Source organism: Thermobia domestica, chromosome 6 (assembly GCF_964235325.1).
Source record: "Thermobia domestica chromosome 6, izTheDome1.hap1.1, whole genome shotgun sequence".
Lineage (NCBI taxonomy): Eukaryota > Metazoa > Arthropoda > Insecta > Zygentoma > Lepismatidae > Thermobia > Thermobia domestica.
In genome coordinates, this window is record NC_137459.1 from 84148756 (window position 1) to 84176519 (window position 27764).

At 35.0% G+C, this 27764-nt stretch overlaps 1 protein-coding gene across 1 annotated transcript; it reads right to left on the minus strand.

Annotated features, from left to right (window-relative positions):
• Positions 1-1119: 1119 nt before the first annotated feature.
• On the minus strand, positions 1120-27661 carry Sec6 (Exocyst complex component Sec6). Its single transcript, XM_081761804.1, has 11 exons — positions 27493-27661; positions 24903-25051; positions 22092-22287; positions 20486-20740; positions 18871-19026; positions 9821-9946; positions 7905-8087; positions 6581-6756; positions 4894-5011; positions 3904-4056; positions 1120-3180 (listed from the first exon to the last, which is right to left on the minus strand). The coding sequence occupies exons 1-11, from the start codon at positions 27580-27582 to the stop codon at positions 2545-2547; spliced, it is 2238 nt and encodes a 745-aa protein (XP_081617930.1). The 5' UTR covers positions 27583-27661; the 3' UTR covers positions 1120-2544.
• Positions 27662-27764: the final 103 nt, after the last annotated feature.

Here is a 27764-nt window from a genome sequence, read left to right on the forward strand (position 1 = left end):
GGTGGCAGAATACTTATGTTGAAGAGAAAATCCAAAACCTAAACTCAAAATTGATTTATTCGTCTCTGATTAATGAAAATGGGCAAGGATTATGCACTTTTTTGGAGTCTTCAATATTTCATCTGTCTTTTTCGCTTTCTTATTTACTTGTCCAAGTACTATAGGTAAGTACGGTGAGATTCTGAGTACTACTTATCTCGTCTGCCGAATTTTGATGGACGACATGGAAGGATGAAAGATGTGTAGACTATAGTCCACTTTTAGTATTCCATGTCATCCTCTTCCTTCATAATTGTAAGTGAGAGGTCATTTTATGGCCTTTGTTTAATCTATAGACTGTTAATGAAACCGACAAACTGTAATAAAAGGTGATTCCTTACATAAAAATAAGAAAAGAAAGAAAAAAAAAACTTTACTGAGCATGTGAGGAAAACTGCATAGTTTCGGAGCTAGGACCATCCCAAAGCGTAGAAAACACATCGCAACACGTTTGAACATAAGGAACCGTGGTGCTGGTGTCCATAGCACTTCAACCTTCCAGCCGATGCGTTTCGTGTTTACTGCTGGTAAGGCTGACTTTCTGTCTAGTTTGAACCACTTTTAAGTCCGAGCATGTGGGAACTGTTAGAAGCATGTCTGGGAATTATGCCCTGTGGAGAATCCCTTGTGGATCGTTGTGGTCACTGCTCAAATATGCATTTCTGGATAGGGTATGTGTGATTTGTTTTATGCTAATACCAACTCCACTCCACGGTTCCTTGTGTTCAAAATAATGCGCATTGCAATGCATAATTTGAATGCTTTTGGACGGCCCTAGCTCTGAAATTACGCACTTTTCCCCACAGGTTCATATGAACTTTATTATTATTCTGATGCGAGGAAACACCTCCTACGGTTTGTCGAGATACTTCATTAACATCCTGTATATTGCTATCACAACTTCATGCTTTCTGTTTAGCAAAGGACTTTGGAAGACGGCTTACGATAATATATACATGCTAAGATATTACAGATTTTGTATAAATATATTGTTTATATTTGATTATCATACATCTCACCACCTGTTTCGTTTTGAATGGCTTTAGTACAGCATTTAAAATAAATAAATAATTAAATAAATGTTTTAGAAAGTGTATTTTATTTGTGATTATCTGAAATTTAACAATATCACTATGTAATTTTTATGTACAGTATATATGAATCAGCATTCATAAAGTTCTAACAAAAATATTTATTGACTGACAAACTAAACCAGTATTTTTTATCAGTGCAAAAATTAAAAGGAACATGATTCAATGTACTTCAAGCAAATACGCTGTATGATAAAAAAAAATAAAAAATAAAAAAAGTTACCTACTTTTGCTAGTATCAATCGAACAAAACAAATACACCAATATGCATATCCAACAGTAATACTGTATATACGTGTTTTATTTTAAAGTATGATCTCAAGGAAAAACAATGTTCAATGTAAGAATTTCCATAACTCACTGAGAACTCTAAAATGCCCTGAGAATCTAAGGACATATAAGAGTAAACTGTTGTAATTTTGCCTTCATTTATTTTCAAACTAAATACAGTATAACCCCAATTTACTGAACTGCTTGGTGATTTTATTTGATTCCTTACATGAGAGTTTTTACAAAATGGGGGTTTGATATAAAAGAAGTGCATATCACAAAAAAAGAGTTTCACTAAGAAGTATGAAATTTTCAAAACAGTAGATCGAATGATTTTGATTTGTACATTTAAAGATTGTTCACTTAAAAAGATTACAAAATTAAGATATATATATATATATATATATATATATATATATAAACAACAAAGGAAACATCTTGCTTCAAACAGATTGTTAAATGACAGACCACTTAATCTAACTTATTGTTTTTAAAAATATGTACACCATCAGTTTTTTCACCTTCCTAAAACTGCAAAATACCGCACTGAAACTCAGGGCAAAAATGATCAAACATCAAAGTAAAAACTAACAAAACCTGAAGAAAAAAATGCTACCATTAACACTTTTGAGCTCGTAACAATAATACAAATACGAATAAACGTACCTAGGCTATTGTATGTAGAGAACCCAAGGAGCGTAATCAATTAATGCAAGATTTTAACACGAATATTTATATATATATAAAAAAAAAAAAAGTTTTCGGTAAACAAAACATATATATCATTACTATATATTTACTAATGATGTTTCTTGAGATTTTTTTTTTTTTCGTTAAATACGGGAACTTTACTAATATGGTTTTCGTTAAATGCAATTTCAATGCATTATGTATATAGTGTTATTTCTCAGGACCAAATTAATCTTTCGTTAAATGCAGGAATTCGTTAAATGTGAAGGTGTAAAATCAGGGTTATACTGTATTATGCTAACAACTGTAAGATAACAAGTGAATGTGCCGAGCACAGAGAGTAATTGCATACCAGAATATAGTGTTTTTCTTAACATTATATATCACAAAATAACGTGAAATCGGACTTTAAAAAATATATGCACCATATAATAAATAAACAATATATATATATTTACAACACATATGAAAATATACTCTTAGGAATGGGTTGTCTCTGCCTTGTTTTATTAGTTTGTAAAATGTACATAACTTTATCCTTTGCCTCGGACCGAGAGATGTCACCTCTGAGACTTAACAACTGAATCAAATGATCCTGTTTAACATCGGGATACTTATCCACCAAACTGTGAAGATCAAGGGACAAAATTTCAGAATCCTCGCTTCTTAATACCTCTGCTAACGCAATTATTATCTCGAAAGGAGAATCAAACTTAGCAATATTAGGAGCAATCCTCAAAAACAACGATTTCATTTGTTTAGCTTCCTTTATGATCTTCAGTGCTGCTTCACGTCTTTCTTCGTAATTTTTGAATGATGGTTTCTCAAAGGCCTTTAATGGTGTCTTCTTCTGAAGCATAGCAGACACGTATTTCTTCGCCACTAAATTTTGAGCTTCCGAAATCACATAATCAAAATTTCGCTGACGGAGATGACTATAATCTTGAAAGTAGTCTTCTAATGTAACACATATGGTATCTACAGGAATGTTACTAGTTACCCACTTAGTTGTAAGAATATCTTGAAAATGTGGTTCCAAATCCAAAAATGCTTCTTCCAGAAGATATCGAGCTGCTTCGTCTCTCAATTGCTGAAATTAGAAAATATCACATTAATATCTGAAGACTTGCATAGAATATCAGAAGAAATGTAATATCAGTCTACCTCTTATAAATCTAGTGCCTTTGAATACAAGTCCAGTTTATCGTTCATTGATGAAACACTGAGATATGAAACATATTAAAAAGGTAATCACAACTACAAGCAAAAAAATTAAGTACAGTTGTAAAAAAAATCGTCCATCATTCGATTTCTATTGTATGTATTACTTAGCAACCAAAGGTCTGCACACCTTATATTTCACAAGCTTTTATACCAGATCAAGGTGCAAAAATACCATATTTGATCCATGAAATGAAATTAAATGACATCTTTGATTTACGGCCCACGGTTATATGACGGCTAGGCTAAAGGATACAGTGATGATGACAAATGAATGGAATGAATAAATAATAAAAAATAAATAATAAATGATACATAAATAATCAACTGATCGTAAAAATGAAATAATACCAAAGGCAAGGAGTGAAATTGACGCTCGCCATGTCAAAACTGGCGACCAAATGTTTTAGTTTGGTGACAGGGAATTTTGTCTTTACTTTTCCAAATGCAAAAGGCAATCAAACTCTCTAATCTGGCGACTGGATTCAAACCTGAAATTTCATGCCCAATCGAGAGTATGTGTGGTCAATTTATCTAAAATTCCCTTTACATCTCAACCCTGTAGAGGAGATACGTAAGAAATATGTCATACCTGGAATGTTGTCAAAAGTGCTTCAAATTTTTGGCCCGCTTCGTTATCATGTAGGCCTGGCCTCCAGTAATGCTGTTTCATTTGTTGAGCTAACTCAACGAAGTGTAAACAGTTGTTGACGATTGTTATCATATAATGGGTGAAGTATGGAACCTGTAAAATATATAAATACACACATATATATTTACATGAAAATACGAGAAATATATGACTGTTTACCAAAAACAACACTGAACATCATTTCGTCATATTTTCTTGTTAAGGACATAAATTTTACAAGAAATGTATGTTCTTTAGTGTCGTTGCTAACCTTTTTTTGTAAAATTTCTCTGCTGCGCTGGCAAGAGGTCATTATTACCATTATTGTCATTTAAAGTACAATTTTGAGCTAATAAGCATAGAAATCCAGGATGTAGAAAACTTATTTATTATGAATTATGGTGATAATAATCAAATAGTAGCTACCGACTTCGCATATTTGCAACATGCGACCAAGGATACTACTGAGATCAATACAATTTACATTTATTACATTATGTTTCTCTCATCAACGAGCTACGTATATATGTAGAAAACAAAAATTCTGCTCTGGTATCAATATAATGAAATTTAAACCCATTTTCTATTGAACAAAATCAGAATTCAAACTGCACATCGTGAAAGAATTCTATATTTTACCTGTTTCTCCTACTGGAAAACTGAGAACTTACACAAGTAAACGCTTGTATAAGGAGCGCAAATTCTTAAATTAGCTTTCCAAATATCTTTATTGTATAGGCCAATCAAATTTAATGTCTTTGTAGTTACCTCTGTGAACCAAGTACTACAACAATTTAAATAACGTTTTAAGTAGGTATTAATTTCTAAAACTATTGACAAAGTTTTAATTTCTGAAACTATTTACCATATACGTAACACTTAAGCTTAAAATAAGGTACAGTACATGCTTGTTTGTTTTATATACATTGTAATATCTAAATACAGACTTACCCTACTGCGGTCCTCGAAGTGTCTAATCTTAAACTCAATTATAGCTTCTTTGTACATTCTACCATACTGTGTAACTTGATCCATGCTAAGTAGTAATGCCTTATACGTTAAATCTTGGCTGTAAATATATGAAAATAAATAAGAGAAAGCACTATATTTGATATAATTAAAATTTGTCCTTTAGATAACACTCATATATGGACCATAAGCAAACCAGACACCCAACGGACAAGTTCACGGTGGAGAAATGAGCCTCAATATCTTTTAGAACTGTCGCCCAGGTGGCATTATTGTAATAGCGATTGTAGAATAATGGCTAGTGGCAGTTATCCATTTTGAGGCTATGATGTTAAAAATAAATGTTGGAGTTGTAGGTGGAAGCATACGTCCTTTGGTCATTTAGAAATGCTACTTAATGTATCATCTATTTGTTTCAATTCTCCGCAACAATCTTGGATACCACGACAAATCAACAAGCAATAAACTTTAGCAGAGCTAGATTTTGATTTGTTCAGTCGAATGTTCATCAAATACAATCTCTTAAAAGATGGATATGGGTTAAGTTCTTTATTAAATTTCCAGTATTTATTCGTGGTTTTAGTAAAACTCTCTCTCAGTTACGATTCTACCCTGCGCGGATTTCAATTCAGATTCACTCATGAAACCCAAGTATATTTGCCCTCACGAATAAATAAATAAATAAATAATTAAAAAAAAAAAAAAAAACAAGCACTACTACACCGATAGTTATTTGCCTGTAAAACAATGAAAATTTCTCCTCGACTTTCAGAGTTTAATGTCTGTCTGCATTTAGCACCACCAACGCAGTATGAGACATGCAGAATGAGTTCGGATTTACAGTTTAACATGGGATCAGAACTACATGAGTTCTCACCAGGAATCGAGCCTGAGTCTCTCGCTAACTATTTATCCATGAACTACTACGATAGAATAAACATAAATGAAGCATGTGGTTATCCATCAAAATATCTCTAGTTTCTGGATTCATTTCTTTTTCGATCTCTTTGTTTTATAACTCTACTTACTTTCGAAACATAAAAGTTTATACTCTTTGTAAACAACAACTTTATCGTGTAAATAAAACCGTACGATTCTATCCTGCAATAACTTAAGTTGCAAACTAAAACTGTAATACCATTATCGTAGTTATCCAACCATTGCCAAAACTTAGATGCTTGGGAACAAACAAGCAAACGGGAATATATCGCAAGCAATTAGTTGCAAAATATTATTGGAGAACCAAGACTACTCAAATTGTTTAAGTAGACAGAAATTATTAGTAGTATATTTAGCTTTATTGTTTTCATTGAGCTGACTAGACTATCTGCGTTTTCTTTGGTAGGTGCATTACAGCATTCAAACTCCGGCCTGATAGTGTCCTCGGATAGGATCATCCGAGAAGGTGAACTTGTCATACTTGGTTCAAGAAGATCGTATTTCGAAAATCAAAAGCGAGTACATCGTTCTCCCTGTTCGACGTACGACATTCTTGTACCAAGTTCTCAAGTCGGACGATCTGAGCCGAGTACACTATTAGGCCGTAAGCTTGAATATTATTAGTACGATTTTCGTTAAAGAAAAATAACACAGGTATTTTAAGCTAACTCGCTTACTGACTAGCTTAACGAGAGCTTGTTTCATCAAAATTAAGAACACTGATACTTACCTTATAGTTCGTGTAACCTGCAAGTTTTGGTCAATCATTTGGAATATGATTACAGGTGCAGCCGTATGGAAATACCCCTCTTGGTCATCACCTTCAGGTGGTACTCCATTACGCCAATCTTGTTTCTCAGTTTCCAAAGTTTTCTGCATCCAGTCCATGTAATTCTGTTCCATATTCTGAAAAAAGAGAAAGAATGTTTACTCAAGAATCATAACGTAAGCTTATTATGTTCTAAACTACACTGTACTTTATCCTTTCATTATTTACAAAGTCCTACAATAATTGGTTCGTTAGATTACAGTTTAGCGTCTCTTTCAGCAACGAAGCTATATGAAATGTGGACCTACAGCTGAATTGGAATACGAAGCACATGAACTCCTACTCGGAATCGAATCCTGTCTTCCAGGCTACAGGCGCGTACTCTAACCATAATAGCCAGTGAGAGAATAATGTTCATGGACATACAATATAATGGATGACAGTCGAAATAAAAAACACAACTTTGAATTGTTTATAAAAGAATCTGTCAGAAATCATTTTCTAATTTACCAGTATTCACCAAAGTGCACAACAAGACTTTATATAGTTGAAAATACGATAAAATTATAGCAATAATAAAACTATAGAATCATAAATAGTAATAAGTAGCAATATAATACAAGAAGAGAGAAGCAAATCTTTATTATTACTAATCTGTGTTACAGTATAGAAAATATATCATTTTCTTTTACCGTGCACAAACTATCACCTGTGTTCGATGAAGACAATGATATACTGCCGAAACTGTAACAAAGATTCATAATAATAAGTGTTTGTTTTAATCACATTTTACTTTTATTTGTGTTATACGTAATTCTAAATCCAGAATGACCAGAATTCACATGATTAGCACGTGAATGAAATCCTGCGATTTCATGTATAGTAAAATCTGTATAAATATGCAATTTATTAGAGAACTTCTGTGATTGTCATAATTCATGAATAAAGGACGAAGTGCTTAGAAGTTGCAAGTGCGTTCTGGGTTAAAATAGACTAAAATTTTGATCGCAATAATAATAATAATAATAATAATAATAATAATAATAATAATAATAATAATAATAATAATAATAATAATAATAATAATACATTTATCTATTCATTTATTTCATTATATCTAATCTTTTTCGTAAATTCGTAACGTGTCTAACATAGCAAATTGTGTGGTTATTACTCACAACTTCACAACTTGACAGAAGACAACAGCCACGAAAGTTAACATGATCACAGGAGACTCAAAATTCAATTATTCCATTGCGAGCGATAAGTAAGTAATATACAATACCTTTAAATATTGCTGCTGAAGTTGTTCCACAATAACATTATCTAACAACGGCCCAATGCTACTCGTATCAATATTGAGTTCCGGATGCTTCATTAATTCTGGCCCAGAGTATGTGTTCATAATCCATGACAAAATGGAAACAATTTCATTGCCTTCCAAGCCACTCTGAATAACGTCTTGCAGCTGTTGAGAGAAAGAAAGTAAGAAAAAAATTATCTTGCAATTTCACCATTTTAAAATACTTCAATAACGCAACACTCTTTAAAAAGCATTTATAGTCAACAAGCATGCATATTTTCTTCAATCTAAACAACTTACTCAAATTTCTACTCGGTTCATAGATTTTGGATGTACTCTAGAATTCTTACTCTTACACCATATATAAACGTAAAATTACGAAAAAATGCCACAGAAATAGAAATTATCAGAAAAGATTAGAAATTATTGAATACAGAAAACTAACACAGTAAACCACATAATATCTAATATACCTTAAAGACATTCACGTTACCAGATAATAAGACCACATTGATTGATAAACACCCGTGAACGTATGTAACGGATAATGTACTGCAAAGCCCAGAGTCGGCTAGGTTTCAATTTGTATTCCCGTCGTACGCGACACCGCAGGAAGCTGTCATGGCTTCAGTTTGTAAATATTTCTAAAATTCTTCCTTCCTGTTCGATAATGTAATTTCTGTATGTACTTTTATGTTTTTCCTGATCCTGAGACGAATATTCGAACTCAAGAGAAACGAGATAGGAGGCTAAGGTGGACAGCCAGAATGGAAGAAAATATGAACGCTTTCAAAGTTTTAACTGGAATTTCAATCGGAAAACGACCATTAGGAAGATCTAGGTACAGATGAAAGGACAATATTAAAATAGATCTCACAGAAATAAGAGTACAAATTAGAAACTGGATCCAGTTTCCTAAGGATAGAAGTCAATGGAGAACTTTTGTGAATGCGGCATTGAAGCTCCAGGTTCCGTAAGCCATACAGTTAGTTAGTTTATCTTTTTACCTCCTTGCTCTGAAGATGGAAGCAGATTTTTATCCGAAACATACTGACCTGTAATGTAACATGCTTTGTTGAAATTTGAGAAGATAAGACATTATTCCACTTCGATTATTAACTTTCCTGCACAAAATTTTTATGACATTAATTTCTATATAAGTAAGTTTTCTCGGGCTATCAGCGAGGTTGGCCGACTTTCGACGTTTCGAATTCAGACATTGCATTCATTTTCAAGGATTGTTCTTAATTTCTATCACTTAGCAGTGCATAAATATGTATCGTAAACCTAAAATAAAATACGAGAATGCTCTTATTCTTTCCGTATTAATACAGACTGATATGAGTGTGCAGCTTTTCTCTTTGTATAACCAGTATGAGTTAATATCTAACGCTATTTGCTATTTAACCGGGTTTGAATGTTACTGAAAACTGTCGAACATATTCTAGATTTTTCTCAGTCTTCACAGCACTGTGGCTTAAATGTAGGCTACCTCATATCGTTTCTCGAGGATATGTGTTGGCTTAGACATACTTGAGATATTATGACAGAAACATGAAAGCTTCGATATACCCACACAAATTTGTTTTCTCTCTTTGTACGATTACAATACGAGAGAGAAAAAAACGAAATGAAATCTTTGAGTTTAACATCTCACGATTATGCCCCTAAAGCAAGTGAATGATGATGGAAGAATTGGGCAAATGAGGAAGTGGGAGAAAACGGGAGTACCCCGAGAAAACATACTGACACGATTTTGTCCATCACAAACTTACTTGGCTGGGAATCGAATCAGGGACCCCAACACCAAAGGTAAGCACTTTACCGCTGAGCCACCGTGGCCCCGTACAAGAGAGAGAAATACACACAGAAAGGTAATAAACAAAATGTATACTCACGTGACGAGATAAACAGCTATGATACATCTTTACAAATTTATTTACAATATCATAATGCGGGGGAAAGCAGGGAGCACACAGTGTTTTCACTACTCGTAGATCTTCTAGGATTAGTAGTCTGGTAAGCTGAAACAATACGTGAAAATAAAGTATGCATTACACTAAATAGATTTCTTAAATGGTAAATTAATATTCAGTTTCTAAACTATGGTCAGATTCCATTACACAACAACCTGCAATTTTAAAGTAAATGAACTCTAATAAAAATATGGGCCACCGCACTACACTTTCTCGCTCCAATTTCTTTAGCTAAAACACTTTGCGCTGTAGTTATTAACGAAAGATTTTCTTGTGAAATACGAACAAAATTATAAGGCGTATTCAGAAAACTACCCAAAGAAAGTAAATTGCCCGCTATAGATTTTTCCATAAGAAATTATTTACACCCTAAGTTAGAGTTGTTAATGAAATATTTGTTTATAAAATAACAAAATTGCATGAGTGATTTTACAAAATTGTCAGGGGGGAAAAATCTAGAAAATTCACCCCAAAAGTAAACTAATTCTTGTGGATATACTCATGAAGTGATTTATGCAACTTACATGAATAATTATGAAATATTTATTTGTGAAATATGAACAAAATTCTGAGCAATTTTTGAGAAAATAGTCTGAAAAGAAAGTCCCTCTCAACACTAAATTACCCCATGCGAATTTTTTCGTACGAAATAATTTACACAACATTACAGAGTTATGAATGAAATATTTAGTTATGAAATACAAACAAAATTGTGCGAGTCGTTTTTGAGAAAATCGCCCGATAAAACTCGCCCTCAAAAGTAAACTAGCTCTTCTCGATCATTTCCATTGAAACGACTTATACCACAATATAAGGTTGTTACTGAAAAATTAATATATGAAATATGAACAAAATCATTAGAACCGTTTTTGACAAACTTGCATTTTTTTATTTTCACACCTCAGTAAACTATCCTTATTTTAGGGGTAGGAAGAAAATCCAACCCTCTTCCTGTAGAATCACATGAAAATTTGGTTGAGATTCGCTGAACAGTATAGCCTCTAGGCGTGTATATATCAGGACAACAGACGGACAGATGTCGAAAAATCACTTTTTCAGTACCTATGGGCAGTGCATTTTTTAAGAAATCGCTACTGGGTATACAGGCACAAAAGGGACCTTGACACACACACACAGCAAAATTCAAACGCACAGAGATTTTTAAAAGCGCATTTTTGTATAATGTACACTTTTGAAATAATAACATACAAAATGACGTATTTGTCCGACTTCTGCTGACCATTTCATTTCCGATTCAAAACATCGCCATCAATACAAGAGCGGACATTTTTTTTTTTTTTTTTTTTTTTACATTTTGGCTCAGATCCGCCTGCAGGTCGATACTTGCACAGATAAAACCGTACTGTGCTAACCTAATGCGATATTTTCCATCAATTATTTATTTATTTTTATATCCAGATTTTTAAGTTGGACATAGATAGGACAAGGACAAAGAAACGCGACTGGTACAGATGGAAAGGATACAAAATACACAATACAAGAGACGCAAACTACTCAACAAGGAAATAATAAGTGAACTTGACTAAAATTTCCCTAACGAAATCATTTTTTATGTGTATACATATGTATTCCATGCTAAATATTACTACCACTACTTTATTTTTAAGAAACAATCTGTCATAATGAAAAATTTATCTTTATGATTTAAATCATGGCATGTAAGCCTTTTTGTTAGTGGTTCCACTTCTGCTATAATTTTTACACTTTAAATTTCAATCTGTTTCGCATTGTTTGGTTTCTCTCCTGTTTTAAAAGTGTGTTATTTCACTTGTGACTGGTTAATTTCTAGTATTATTTTCACACTTCAATCTGTATTATTTTAAAATTTTAACCTGTCCAATACTATTTGGTTTCTTACCTGTATTAAAGTGTTTTAGGGTATTTGTTATTGGTTATACTCTTGCTATTATTTTCACACTCTACATCTGAATGTGTTCTGCATTGTTTGGTTTCTTACATGTTTAGAATTTAATTGAGTACGTTTCTCATCTACCTAGTAGTTACCATAGATTTGATCAAGCCATTAATATCACTAGCAGTCTTAACACCTGTATTACTGTCACAGCAATTGATACATGATCTACTATCATAGAATAAAGGGCAATGACTGATAACACATTGCAACAGAGGTCTATGTGATATAAATATGTTGATTTTGAATGTAACAGATTATTCAACTCTGAAAAACTTCTTCACAAACTCCCTCCTTTTACAGGTACCACTATCAGGCCTGCACTCCTGTCTGTCCTTTTGCTTCAAGAACTTCGCTACAGCCAGCCTTGGGTCATAGTTTGCAGTACCCGTTCCATTTAGCGCGTGTCTTGTTTTCTCATCGACAAATGATGAATACTTCGAAGTTGGTTATAGTGTGAAGCAACTCGTTCAACTGACATGCTGTGAGGTGACACTGCAAGTAAGGCAGCAAGAAGTTCCTGCAGCATTCCACAGGAGACTGGTAATATTCTTCTCAGTCTCACAGAATATTTCATTCCTGCATCAGCACTATCCACCAGTAGTGGTACTTCTTCAATTCCTGGCCAGCTGTCACATACATTTGAGGCAAAAATCTGTACTTCTTTTCCAAAATGGACGAGCAGCATTTATCATCGACTGTGCTGAAGATGCGGACAACGTAGTCTGAATGGAGATGAGAATGCCGTCATCTTCTATGTTTAGTCGAACACCAAGGAAGACTGCACTATTTCTCTTCGAACAACTACCCAGTTTCTGCCCTGACGAGTCGCATGTATACTGTGAGTTCTCTGTTCATCGTCATCCACGTTGTTGGTAATTACGCAGTCTTTCTTTCCCCCAGGACAGTGAGTCTCCAACATTAAATTCAGTTTCCTTACTACTGCACCCCTTGCTGTAAGAACACCAGGCAGTAGAAGATCAGACTTGAAGAATTTTCTGAGAGATTTTCACTAAAAACTCATCGACGTCGACACTTTGAATCAGCAGCTCCTTCTTGCTCTACACCTCGCCGTTTTCAATCGAAGGTTGCCAGGTCAGAAACACAACTGGCTATCGTTGCAACACAAAGTGTGCCCCAAAAGTGTAAAAGTTCTGTTCACAATATTTTATCAGAATTAATGAGTTCTTAATTGTAACGAACCAAACTAGTGTTGTAAGCTAAAGATAAGTAAAAATTCCATTTCATACAAATTAAATATCGAAATAGCAAGTCGTTTTCTTCTGTTACTCCCTGTCACAGACTATTCAAAAGGTATATAAGCCAAAGGTCATTTGAACATGTCAGAGTTCGGCTTCAACCTTTCTACCTCTTTAATCGGTCTATTTACTTTGTATTAGAGTAGAATGAAAGTGCTAGCATCTCGTTGTAAACAAATGAATATGCGAAACGAAGAAAAGAGGAACATCTGAAATTTGAAGAATGAAGCTCTCTGATTTTATACGTATCCACAGAAACTAATACATATAGTCACAAAACAAAAGTATATTGAAGTAATTTTAAATTTACAGTAATTCAACTAATGTATTGTTCAAGTACTCTTCCAGTAATTTAAAGATTTATGAAGTTCTTGGGTATCCAAACCAGGGTTTGCCCAAGTGGGCCCAGCCCGAAAAAACCCGGTGGGTTTTTTCGGGTTGGACCCACCTGAAAAAACCCACTTTAAAATCCACCTGGGTTTTTGACCTATTTGTTAGTATATTATTGTTACAACTAAGATGATCACATTATAAGTGATTTTTATCAGATTTTAGGCTTTCCTTGGGCAAATCAGAGGCTTTCACGTTAAGGTATACAACAACATTGAACATAAGACCTTTATAAAGCTCTGAATGCACTAAATGAATTATTTAAAAAAAAAATAAAAAAAAAAAAAAAAAAAAAAACTTAGCTTCAGATAGTTATAGAACAAATTAATGTATGGATTATGCTTATAGCCTTTTGAAGTAAAATAAGCAATTCTGTACTTTAGAAAATATTTTCCGTGAATAGTGTGCTCGTCGACTCGGCAACACCGAGGGACGTTATCACTCATACGTTTGACGGGTTTAAGGTCATAGGTGCCGGTACTAACAGTACATATGTAAATACATTAGTGTTATTTCTTACCTTTGATGTAAAACACAAGTTTTTTCAACTAAAATTTGGTTGAACAATAACAGTTTATTTCAGTCATTTGTTGCTACTCTTCAAATAAACATTTTGTAGAATCAACATCAGCAATAGCGTAAAAATTCTTGTCAAATTTAAGAAGCTTAATGCTCGGGGTTCCGAAGACTATGTAACGCTTACTATGTCAAGTGCTGAGTTCAAATTCCCGTACTAGTGAAAGTTTTGATGTACACGCCGTGAAAGAAGTGCTCGGGAAATTCCCGAATTAAAAGCAGAAGGATCGGAAATGAATACTTCAACAATAAAACTATTTATTTTACGCTTAAGCCTGCCATACGTCCCGTAAAAAACGGGACAGTCCCGTTTTAGGGCCCGAGCGTCCCGCGTCCCCGTAAATTTAGTCGGAACAGGGAAATGTCCCGTATTTTAACTCCGTTCCATTTCTACTGTCAATATCAGCTTATTCGAAAAGTGAAAATGGCTGGGAATCCTGTAATTAGTGAATGTACAGTACGCTGTTGCATGTAACAGTTTCGAGGAAGTTATTACACCACTCTGTTCGACTTGATAGCGAGCGAAATTTGCAATGCTACTTTTTCCAGTGAACTTGATGGAAACTCGGATACTCTCCGGAATATTAAAAAAGATGGCTTTGAGTGTTTCTACATTTACAAACACAGGAAAGATAGCTGACCTTTTCTCCAGCAACATAGATAAGTTAACAAGAATTATAATCTTTTTCAAAGGCTGGGGGCACAGAATTGTGCTTTGGTCCAGGTCTTAGAAAAATGTAAATCTGGTCCTGACAATTACACACGACACAGGGAGAAAAATCAGCTTTTCATCAGATTAAACTGACGAACGTAATTTTGGCATATACAGCCATGTAAATAAATATTGCTAAACGCGCGAAGACTATTGAATGTAGATTGTACCAGTGATTTAAATAATTTGCATATTGTTTTCCTGTGAAGCATTTTTATAGCACATCTTAAGTTTTTAGGCATCTTTAGTCTATACAATTAATTGCAGGGTACAAATAGAGAAAAGCAGCTGCTGCTTAGTGAACTTTCGCCCATTATATTCTTGAAAAAAATAAAATTAAATTAAATAAAATGAAATCTTTTACTTTTAGTCTCACGGTTATGCCTGCTATGCTCAAGGTGACGGTGATGATGAGGAATGAATGAAATGACGGAATGAAGAAAGTGGGAGGAAACGTGAGAATCCCGAGAAAATCCACGCACAAAGTGTTTGTCCACTACAAAGCTCACTTTGCGCGAGCTGGGATCGAACTAGGGACCCCATGCACCAGAGGTGAACGCTCTACTACTGAGCCACCGCGTCCTATTATAATTTTGTTCATAGCCAGACTATAGTTAAATTCATTGTGTTGGAAAGTTGAGGGGGGGGGGGAAGTTGAGGTGTCCCGTTTTCTCATGGAGAAAATATGGCAGGTTTATTTACGCTGGAAGATGTTAATTTCATAGAAGACATTTTGAAACATTTATTTATCTCATACAACATGAAATGTATCTTTGTTTTAAATTAATAGGCCCCTTTTGGTATTCATATTTGGCGAACGTGAGTCAGGCTTTTGGATGACTTGATCTACATTTGATTGTTTGTCTGCCGAGCTCCTTCATGACTAAGCGGTTAGTGTACGCGTCTTCGTCGTGGGTGACCTGGGTTTGCTTCCCGAAGGAAGCTCATGTGGTTCAGATTCAAATTTAATCAGTAGGTCCCGTCTCATAAAGCCTCGCTACTGAAAGGGACGTTAAACACAAAATCAACTCAACTCGTTTGTCTGCCTCTACCACACACACTACAGGGTACAACTTTCGGCCTTTTAAGTTAAAATTTTCAGAGTACAAGCACGAGACATTAAATTTCCGTATAGATTTCGGCGGCATACCAACGTAAAATATCAAAATGGCGGCCATTTTTTCAAAACAGCGAGTATTTACGCTACGAAGCGCAATCTTCAGTCTTTTAAGTTGATATTTTGACGGTGGAAGCACAAGATATGCTAACTTTGCTGTATAGATTTTCTCGACGATCGAATGTAAAATTTCAAAATGGCGGCCATTTTTTCAAAACGGCAGCGAGTAGAAAATTGTTGCAAGTTGTGACAATGACAATCTTGAAATATAAACCACAAATATAAATCTTATTTTAACACTTTTACCCCAAAGACATTGAAATATTTCGAAAAAACCCGATTAAACCCGAAAAAACCCAATTAAACCCGAAAATACCCGAAAAAGCCCATATGGGTCCAGGTGGGTTGGGCTTTTTCAAAAAAACCCGGGTTTTTTCAAACCCTGATCCAAACTGCTAGCCTGGGTATCCAAGTGCTGGGCCTGGGTATCCATTTGGATACAAAATGGTAGCTTAAAAAATGCCCTGTCTATGGGCCTTGAAACGTGTAAATTCGTTGAAATCTAGAACTATTTTTTTTTTTTTTTTCAGGGTCACCATGCTTTCTTCTCTCCTTTCGTCTCTCGAAAGTAAAAATCATAGCAGCAAAAGTTAATTTTCTTTCGACGGAAAGCACATTATCTTAATCCGTTACGTACTAGTGTCACCATATGGTCACAGTACTTAGCGTACTATATTTCAAACTGTGGGTGCCACTACTTTTTTTAGTGTTATTATTCTCCTACCTCTACCTAGCTTTCAAAGACATATGACTTAGCACCCTAATGCAGTTCCAGTGGTTTCTAGTGTAAAGTCCTCTAGTGGCAGCAACTGTAAGTTTGAATTATTTTCCCTTCCCCAAAAATGTCAGCTCCTAAAAGATAATTTTTATTATTCTTACCTTTCCAATTTAGCAGTTATATTTTACCTGTCAACATTTATACTAGAAACATAAAATTTTAACTGCTTTGCCTGTCTGATTGCTTCTTTTATATTACCATAACAAAGATGATTTTTATTTAACGTGACCATATCGTTACGCTAGGCCTTTACGAGTATATTTATTTATTATGGTAAGCATCAATACACTTATATTCCTTAAGTTTCATAGTTTTTCAAAGATCTTTCATTGACAATCTTCCAGTGTTAGTAAAATAATTACCTTTTAGGATTTGTTTCGATAATTTGTTTACGAACATAAATTTACAATTCATTTGAAAAACATTAGGTATCGTGCAACTGGTACTTTACTAGAAAATCGCATCCCAGAGGACTGTCCTGTAAGTAATGCCAATAAATGAAAAAAAAGTAAGACTTTCGAGGAATATTTAAGTATGTAAATGACGATAAAGGCAGTAGATAAAAACTGTGGAGTACAGCCAGAACCTAGACTACGATAGGTATCAATAGGTATATAATGAATTTACTATAAAAATTCAAAATATATAAATAATACCTTAAGCTATTTTAATCACACAGAAAAACTTGGGGGGGATAAAGAAGAAATTGTAGTAGTCAATGGACGTACAATTCAGCAGTAACAATTGCATCAATTGTTCATGAAGTATTCCGACCATCTGAAAGCAACCGCTAATCTCGTTTCCAAATAAACTGCTCAGAGTGAAGAGCAAAGATCGAGAGTATATATATATTAAAAAAAAAAAAAAAAAATGGAACCGATCAAATGAACTCAAATATTGGGTATTATACAATTGGTGTCCGTGGAAAAAAGTATTGGTGGCTAATATTTGAATAGCTTATACCGTACACAATGCTTGCAAACTCGTACATTGTCAGGTAAACAATTCCACAACTTAACTTTCAAAAAGACATTGTTCAAGCATACCTTCTTTATATAAGGAAGAGCTCCAAACGTTCGAAAATTGACGTACGAGTATTAAGTGATGTTAGTTAGATAAGAGGCATTGCTCATGTTGTAGAGGCTGTGCAAAATGAAAGAGTAATGTGTGCGATCGAGACTTGAATCAGGGTTGACCGCATACAATGCGAAAAACATAATGTTGGTATGTGTGTTCCGTTCTTCCTTCCCCATCATATTGCATAAATCATTTTGGAGGTAAGAAACACATAAGATACAATGTAAATAATTAGTAATTAATGATCATTTCGTTCTTAATCATTCCTCCCACTTGAGAAAAAGGTATCACTTGAAATATAGGTCATACTATGGACGTACATTTTGCATTAGAAAAAGGAACACATCAGGACGTACACTTTGTACTCGTAAAGGACTAGCGTGGCCATATGGTCACACCCCGTTACGCCCATAATAAATGACTGACGTCACAAATTTGAATAGTTCTGATTCATTTCATTCCTAGGTGACCCCAAAATGACAAAAATTCTTTTCTGAGCCAGAAAAAAAATCCAATCTCTAATGGGTCAATCATTTCCAGCAATTAATTTTTAAAAAAATAATAAAAAGAACTAGTTTTAAAACGTATTAAAACACCATTCAATTTGGTGAAACAAGCAATATTGTGTTTCCATTTTTGTTCACTTTGTGCTGTAAACTGATACCAATAAATGAATAACCTTTTTTTTAATAGGAAACCTCTTGTAGATATTATATAGAGCAAGTTATTATGCTAAGGTAAGAATTATTTATAATCAAAAATAAAAGAAACAAAGAAAGAGCGCCCCTAGTCATTCCTCAAAATATACATATGGTTGCTTTTTGGTTTGATTTGAGTTTTGCGTCCCTTCAGTAGCGAGGATATATGAGATTTGGACCTACATCTTAACGTGGGATCTTAAGCACATGAGCTCCTGCCGAGAATCCAACCCAGGTATCCCGCGCTGAAGATGTGTACACTAACTACATAGCCAAGAGGGAGCCCACTACATATGGTTGATATATACTATAACATACTCTACTAAATCAATATATTGTGCACCCTGCTGTAATAACAACAGTCAGACTTACCTCTAAGTATCTTACAAGCCACATCTTGTTGTCAGAGCGTTCATCCACTTGCGTCCCTTCAATCCGCTGCGCCACTGCTTTCTCTAGGACTTCTAACGCTTTCTCCTTCCACCTCTTAGGTCTTCCGGGAGGAAGAAAACCACTTTGTTTCTGCCTCTGGTTTCATATAAAAAATAGTAAACATTTTCACACAACATTGAGTCTATTACTATTACGTTAGGCATAATATCACTTAATAAAAAAAATAAAATAAAATAAAATAAAATTGAAATTAATTAGATACTTTTAAAATATTCATGCCTTATGATATAATTGTGTTTATGTATATTATAAGTCTATCATATTGATCACCGTTGGTTTCAAGGGAAACTTACAACTTAAAAAGAATGACGACCAGCTTAATGTGGAATCTCAACCACGTGGACTCTCATTTGGAATTAAACTGGGATCTCAAGCACTAGAGAAATAATTTAAATGAGCAAATAAAGTAAATCATCAATTTTAACAGTTTTTTTTAATTTTATTTTTTATTTTCTTTCTTTCTTAATAGTAAGGTGTAACGACAATAATACTTTAAGAATATTCAGTCGGTGATATACCGGTGTGTGATAAGTGCACCTACGGTATACTGTAAAACATAGGCACTTGAACATCTTTCTGTCTAGATACAAACGCTAGCGCACCAAAACATTTATGTTGAAAAGAGAAACGCATTGTATCTAACTGTAGTTTTAACCCTTTGGCGCAGCCTTACGGAAAAGTTCGGTATGTTTACAAAAGGGTATAAGGTTTACGGAAATTTTCCGTTTCACATCCCTCCGTCCCGTTTATCTCCTACTAACTCAAATATTAGTACTATATTGAATGCTTCATCATTCTGCACTTCCGTTGTTCATTGTATGACTATGAACGTCTTTTCTATTAGTTTTAAATGATAATAAAATACAATGAGCAGCTTTTCTGTAAAATAACTAATAAAATGTGCCCGAACGTATTTTAATTTCCAGAAAACGTATGTGCCAATGGGTTAACAACGTTTCCACGATTAAACATGCTTTTAACAGGAAACACAATATTACAATTCGATATTGAAAATGATTATCTCTTAGCATCGAGGCCAACAACTTGGCTTTTTCTTAAATAAAATACCTCATCTTGTAAGCTATCCTCAATTGACTGGTTTTTCCTTTACGTCACTCTTCAACAGCGAATCTATAAAGGACGTGGGCTTAGAACCATGGTAAAACTTGAATCCGCTGTAGTTGATAATTCCACAATCATTCAAAATCATCTCACACAAAATAGACCCTTAACTACCACATTATCTCGTCTCCAGAGAGGTGGATTACGGAATTCCATCGAATTCAACGGCCCATCAGCTTTGTTCAAATTCCCACGAATATATTCTTCAGATTGGTCAAAAATATCCTTCAGGAATGAGGATTTATACACAAATATAAAATAAACATGAACAAAGGTAATACAAATCAGGATCACTTGCAAACAGGTTGTCAAGGAACAAATTCATGAAAATCGCCGATAGAAGAAGTTTCATTATTTTCGATAATAGCGAAACCGAACTGTTATTCACTTTTTGTAATTATTCTCCACGTACCTGCAATGCAAAAGCATCCGCCTTCTCTTCTGTTTCAATTATCCGAAGTGCAGTCACAATAACAGTTGGTTCTTTTCTCACCGTGTTCAACGTGCGACTAAGAACTAAACGTATTTGTTTCTCCAGCAGCTGTGAGAGCATTTCTACATCCTCGAAATAAGCTTTTAACATATTTTTATCTGCAGGTGCTTGATTTGGAAGTTTGTGAAGTTCATAAAGCACATCATCACGTGAATTTTCAAGGTCCATTAAACTCTGGAATCATAAAAAAGATTATTTGCAATCTATACAGATATTAACAACTCTATGTACACTCTTATTTAATTTCAGTAGGCTCTTGTAAATATGTTGAAGAAAAATTCCGGACAGGTTGTTTCAAAATTAAATTTTTTTACTATATGACATACAATATATATTTCTAACAAAGTCTACTGCTGTGACTTCCACAGATACAAACTTATCAGTAATACAGCTTTCATTGAAGGAAATATATTTTTCAGTCAACTACAGTCCCTTCTTTTTTAGCCAAATTTTGTGTGTCAAATAATTTCAATATACTTAAAATCTATTAAGGATTGCTTCAGTTTACTACACTTACTATAATTTACATATTAGATAAGCTCCATATTCAATATGTGGACACATCACCTTGGGATACTTAGCAATGGAAAGTGGGAGAGATTATTCAGAGAAATTTGACCAAATCATACATTTAAAAATGTGTTCCACATCAAGGCAATCACCTGATGGAACTAAGGAAAAAAACCGTTAGGATAATGGGTCAAGGAATTTGAATCCAAAATTTTCCAGCGAGAAAGTTACCCAACTACTCAACCATCTTTGTCTGATGGTAGCTTCCTTGCAGTAAATGAACATTTACGGTTTCTTCGCATGCTTGAGATATGTGGAACTGAACAAAAGATTTCAGCAGCGAAAAGGTTTCAAACATTAAACACATTTCCTGATTGAATTCAATTCCATAAAACCCATCAATTTGAAATTTACACAAATTCAATACATTAATTCAATACAATACATACTTCCATCCACATTCTTCTTGTTTTTCAAAATGTTGCAGAAATCAAAGAAATTTCTTTGCGTAATAAATTTCTTATTGAAATAGTTACTTTTTTTTTTTTTAAGTTTACATTGAAATACTTTGTCACTATGTTGCTTTTAGTCAAAAAGTACGTCCTCAAATAGAAAATGATATCGTCTGCTTAGGAAACGAACACCATCTAAATAATACTGACAAGTTTACCCTACTATACTGACGAGCTCTATTATATTTTGTACTCGCTAGAAAGTTAAGCAAAGCAATTCTAATTTATTTCCTGATTTCTGCAACATCTTTAAAACAGCGGGGATGGGAATGGTGGCCACTTTAACACGGTAAACTGAAAAAAGGTCTGAAACTCTACAATAATTGGAACTATAGTGAAACCATAAGAATCACATTAATATGCTACACGTCTCTATATTTTCTCTTTCTTTCTTTTCTTTCTTACAGCACACGTGTAAGGCTACCTAATTAACATACGTAAAATCACGTACAGAACAATGATATGTTTCAGAACTGAGCAGAGCTATGTAAAATTATATATACCTGGCGCGCATGAAGTAATTTTCCTTCATTAATCCATTGTTTCGTTTTCTCCACACTTTCTGGAACTGTAAAAATATGCTTCAGATTCTCCATCGCAGTTACATATTGAGAATGCCTCATATTCTCATCTCTAACATCCTGGAGTTTTGTGTTTAATAAAGGAACGGAAGCAAAAGACTCATTAATCCATTTCATACTGAAACAAAAAATAGAAAAAGCACATACAATGGGGTAACAATTCTGTAACCTTGTTGGCATTACAATTGAGATTATGACCGCTTTTCTGTATATTAAAGCTACCAAAGTAATCTGAAGGTGTCTGGAGTCATGATAATTAGTAATTCTTATTCCAACAAGGTTTCAAATCTGATTCAATTACGTATCTTCACTAAGCAGAGTATCTTAAACGATGGTTTTTCATTGAAAATTAATCTAATACTAGGTCGTTTCTTCGATTCAATTTTTCATTCAGTTTAGTTTTGAAGATGAATTTCAGTTCTCTTTTTATTTTCGATCTTTCTTTTCTTGCAATGTCATTGTAAGTTCAAAGAATATGACATGTACACTGAAGAGCACGACGATAAATATAAGTAAATGTGATGATAATATAATTACTGGAAATATGATAACGTAACAGGAAATGAGATTATATCGAACGTGTTTCAACCATAGCCATCATATGGTCAGGGATCAAACCTGTAACCCTGTACACAGTGGTGAAAGCCTTTCCACTAAGGCACCTTAATTGATATAGGTAGCGCCAACTTTTTATATAAAAAGAACGCTGACGTATGAATTAAATTACATTTGATTTGAATTTAGCGGTTTTTTTTTTTTAATTTTTTTTTATCAGCGAAGCTGTATAAGACGTAGATCTACAGCTTAACGTGGGATCCGAACTACATGAGCTCCAGCCGGGAATCGAATTCGGGTCTCCTCAAGCAGAGACGCGTACCTGATCGCTTAGCCACGAAGTCATATGAATAAAAGATTGTGGTTTGAAATTTAACGTCCCTTTTGAGCACTGATACCTTAGATAATGTTAATGTAAAATCGTATCAACATACACCGCAAATGGAATAATTAGAGTTGGGTCTACACAGCAAAAGAGCAAACAGTGAAGATTTTTTACCTTTCATTTTAACGAATATTTGAAAACAAGAGCGAGTTATACGAATAGTCATATAAAGAAATTATAAATTATAAACAGATACTATTTTAATACTAGCTGAACCTGCCCTGTCTGCTCTGCGCATCGTTCTGTTATGACCATGAATCTCCTTCCCATTGTGCACGTCTCCTCCTTACTCACACAAGTAAAAGGTAGGAGGCTCACAAAAGAGGTGAGTTGCTATGCATAGATGTTGGAGTGAGTTTGTAGCGAATTTGTAGAAGTAACACGATATCAAGTGGAAATATTTCTTTCTAATAAATCCATATCCGTCCGAGTACGTCTCATTGCGTTTCTTGAGGCCTTTGAAGCTGCCAGCATGCAATAGGTTTTGCCATTCAGATTTAAGCAAAGCGCCTAATGTCCGTCAACCTGCCATACGTAACTTCTCTACTCGGTGCCTAACACCGTAGTTTTGGCCTGCAACAATGTTAATCTTATGGGCTCAAAACGGCCCTTTCGCTACTGAACCTTGGCGCAGTGGCAGAGCGTTGCATTGTCTGATGAATCCCGATACCTTAAAGTGTTGAATAGAACAATAACGACACGGTTTTCGAAAATTTGAATGAGAACTGGACAATCTACACAAAATTTGGAATCGACCAGCGAAAACGGCATGTTTCTAGCACTTGTGGTTTTCGAGATCTTATTGTCGAAAAGATTGGAGACAAACATATGAATCATTTATGCATTGTAATATATGGATTAAATTAAACAGATACAGGACACAGAGAAACAAAGATCAGTCCATTTTTACTTAAAGAGGGATATGCATAGTTAAAAAAAAAAAAAAAAGGTGTTCTTCATTAATTTTCTATGTAGAAAACTATTTAACAGTATTTATTATGTTTTTATTATGGTCAATGAATTGATTTCGAACTTTGTGCATAACTTAGGAACCAGAAACATGCAAAACACAATATTTAGCACGCTTATATAGCATGTCAACGTCTACTATTATGTTAAGTTTGATCTAACGTGACCGCCTATCACTTGGAAATCGAAATCCTGAACATTATATTTCACACTTTTATTACAGCGGGTTAAGTTTTGTCACTATGCCAAGTTTGATCCCGATTAGATGAGTTCGAATGTACTCCTACGACATATAGTGTCCTTGATATTTCAGGGGGAAAAAATAAAATAAAGGACAGAAACTGGAAGGTAACTTTTATAAAATCTGATAACTCACAAAGCTTAATGTACTGGTATACATTAAAATAAATTTTGCGCATGCTTTAACGAAATGAAATGAAATCTCTGAGTTTTACGTCCCACGGTTATGCCGGTTAGGCTAAAGGAGACGGTGATGATGAGTAATGAATGAAATGGTGCAATGAAGAAAGTGGGAGGAAACGGGAGAACCCCGAGAAAACCCTCGCACACGGTGTTTGTCCACCACAAAGTTCACTTGGCGGGGGCTGGGATCGAACCCGGGACCCCTAGCAGCAGAGGTGAACGCTCTACCACTGAGCCACCGTGGCCCCAAAAATACTTTAACGAGTCTCCTCGCTAAGAAGACTTAACAAATCACATTTTATGGCTCTTAATATATATTTTCAGGTTACAAATGCAGAAAAGTGGACTTTAATTTATCCTTCCCTGAAACGTTTAATTAATATAAAACATACAAAACTAACTTTTCATTGATTTCTTGACTGTCTTGGAGGGCAGTCTGCAATTGATTCAACCCAACTCTCACTCCATCCAGCTGACTCTGCATCGCAGTCTTCAGCATCGCTTCCACAGAAGCCTTCTTCCTACTCACTCTTCTCTTATATTGCTCCACCTTAATAAAAAGAGAACAAAGGTTATCAGCTCTATTTACCAAAATAAAATAAGAAAACAACATAGTGAATTATTTAAGTTGAAGGGAAATAAATTATATTATTCTATAAGGTAACTCAAAAGTTCTTGCCGTTTTTGACGTCCCATTAATCATGCGCTTACAAAGAGGAAACGAAATGACGCGCGTGATTGTCAAGTGATCGGGAGTTAGTTTGACCATCGACCTTCAGTAATACAGGCACGTTGCGCACACACAGAAGTCATTGCTCGTCCAGTGTCGAAGAGAAATGGAGGTATCGAAGCAGTTTGTCCGTGTCTGTTGCATGACTTAAAGTGAGTATGTCAGCTGTCGCAACAAGTCACTGCATATGCCAGGCATTTGGGAAGAATGTCATGAACGAACGCACCGCCACGTATTGGTCCAAAAATTCCGTTCGGGAAATGCGAGTCTTTCGGATGAATCTAGTGAACGAACACCTGTGTTGAATGACGAGATCTTAAAAGCAGCCATCGAGGAGGACAGTGGTTTAATATGTGATGAACTTGCAGAAAGGTTCCATGTTTTTGATGAAACAGTCAGACTACACCTGTATGGGATAGGGAAGTTATACAAGTTAAGCAAGTGAGTACCCCACACATTGTTGGCAGGCAAAAAGGAACAACGAGTGACAGTGTGTTTGTCCTTGCTCCCTCGGCACGTAATACACCCACCTTTCATCTCTTGCTCACTGGTGACGAAAAGTGGGTTCTCTCTGGCACTTCCACGCGTACCAGACATTGGTTGTCGCCACATGACCCAGTTCCTCACACTTCAAGACCACCTCCACCCACGAAAGGCAAGAACTCTCTCTATGATGGAATTGTCGGCAAGTGGTGCATTACGAGCTCCTTCCACCTGGTCAGACCATGACTGCTGACCTCCACTCACACATCAGCAGTTACAAAAAGCGCACAGTGCATTGCGGCACAAGAAGCAGACATTCGTGAATCGCAAGGGTGTGCTGGTTCTGAACGACAATGCCAAGCCACGTGTGACAAAGAGGATCCGGGAGACCCTTCAGCAACTTGGATGGGAGATTGTGCCATGCACCATATTCACCGAACCTTGTCCCAATACATTACCACCTGTTTCATTCCCTCGACAATCACCTCCGTGACAGATCCTTCACATTTGAGGGAGACCTGCGGAACGCACTCTCAGACTTCTTTGCATTCACGACCGCCGATTTTTATCACCAGGGTATTGTGCAAATGCAGGAATGCTGGTAAAAGGCGTTGGATGCTAATGGAGATTACTTCGAAACCTAAAGGTAAGTACCGTCCACTGCATTGTTCTATATTGACTTCTGATCTGTCAAAGTTGTACATATTCTCTTACCATTGCTTGATGTGACTGACTTGTAATCGTAAGTTTAACGACTGTTAGTTGTTCTAAACGTTAGAGAAGAATGATAAATGAAAGTGAATGACGACGTAAGAGTTTGTGAAATGAGAGAGTGGAAGGACACAGAACTCCAGGAAAACCCAAGAACTTGGTGTGCAGCACAAATTTAAATTACTTGGAATCGAACCAGGGACCCTTCGCTTTCACCTAAAAAGAAACTTGAGTCATCTAATTATCGAAACGACAAATCATTTAGTACTTGCCCAAAGATACAAAATTAACTGTTACGTTAGATACACTCAAAAATACCAGAAAATGTAACCCTAATTCTCTTCTTAATGGACTGCTACCTTTCCGCACGATCCTCTTGAACTAAATATTTGTTTTAACTCATGCTTCTTAGATTTCAGAGAAAACAAAATAAGTTTTTCTCTTTCCTCTGATAAATTACAAGGAAACCACAAAGCAGGCGATAACAACGTTGTCAACAACTCAAATCTTCAGAAACGAATTGAAAGCTTATCCATTTAATGAATCATGTTACAATGTGTTGAAATAATAGAGCAATAAACATTAACTGATAAGTTAAAGCGCGCGATGATAGACTGACATATAAAATGGAATAAATTATGTAATGACATAGTAGGAGTTCCACGAAAATGAACGGAAATGCTCGTTGTCCACTACCAATGCAATACACTAGAGCCTGCACTCCAGCGATGTGAACTACATGAGTAAGATGTCTATTTCTCTAGTTGATTGAAGCTTGCATCTGAATAGTGTAAAGTTATACGAGGCATGAACTTACAAATAAACTCAAGATTAAACATGAATAGAAAATCAAACCTAAGTCTACCGTATCAAACGCTTGGACGTTAATCATTACGCTATAACTGAACCGTAACAACAAAGGCATTCGAACAGACTTTCTAGCTATGCAGTAGCCGCTTGACTACTCCAAAGTGTTGAGTTTATTTTCCGAAGTAACCTAGTTTCTATTAACTCTAAAAACATTAATGCGAGACGTAAAACTAAACGAATAAACAACTGTATCTTACCTTTTCCAATTGATCGGGTCGTTGCAGCATGTTGACCACATGTTTCGCTGCTGTTGCTCTAGCCTCGGCCTCTAATTTCTTGACATCCATATTTAATAACTAATAATGTTAGCCGAACACGAACAATGATAGTTACCTAAAATAAATATATAATAAATAAACACCAAAAATGGAACAATGCATAAAAATTAAAGGCAAAAGGTTGGGTGTGGACGTGCTACGAACATTCAACAACCATCTTTCTATAATACTATTTGGTCTGAAGCAAGAAT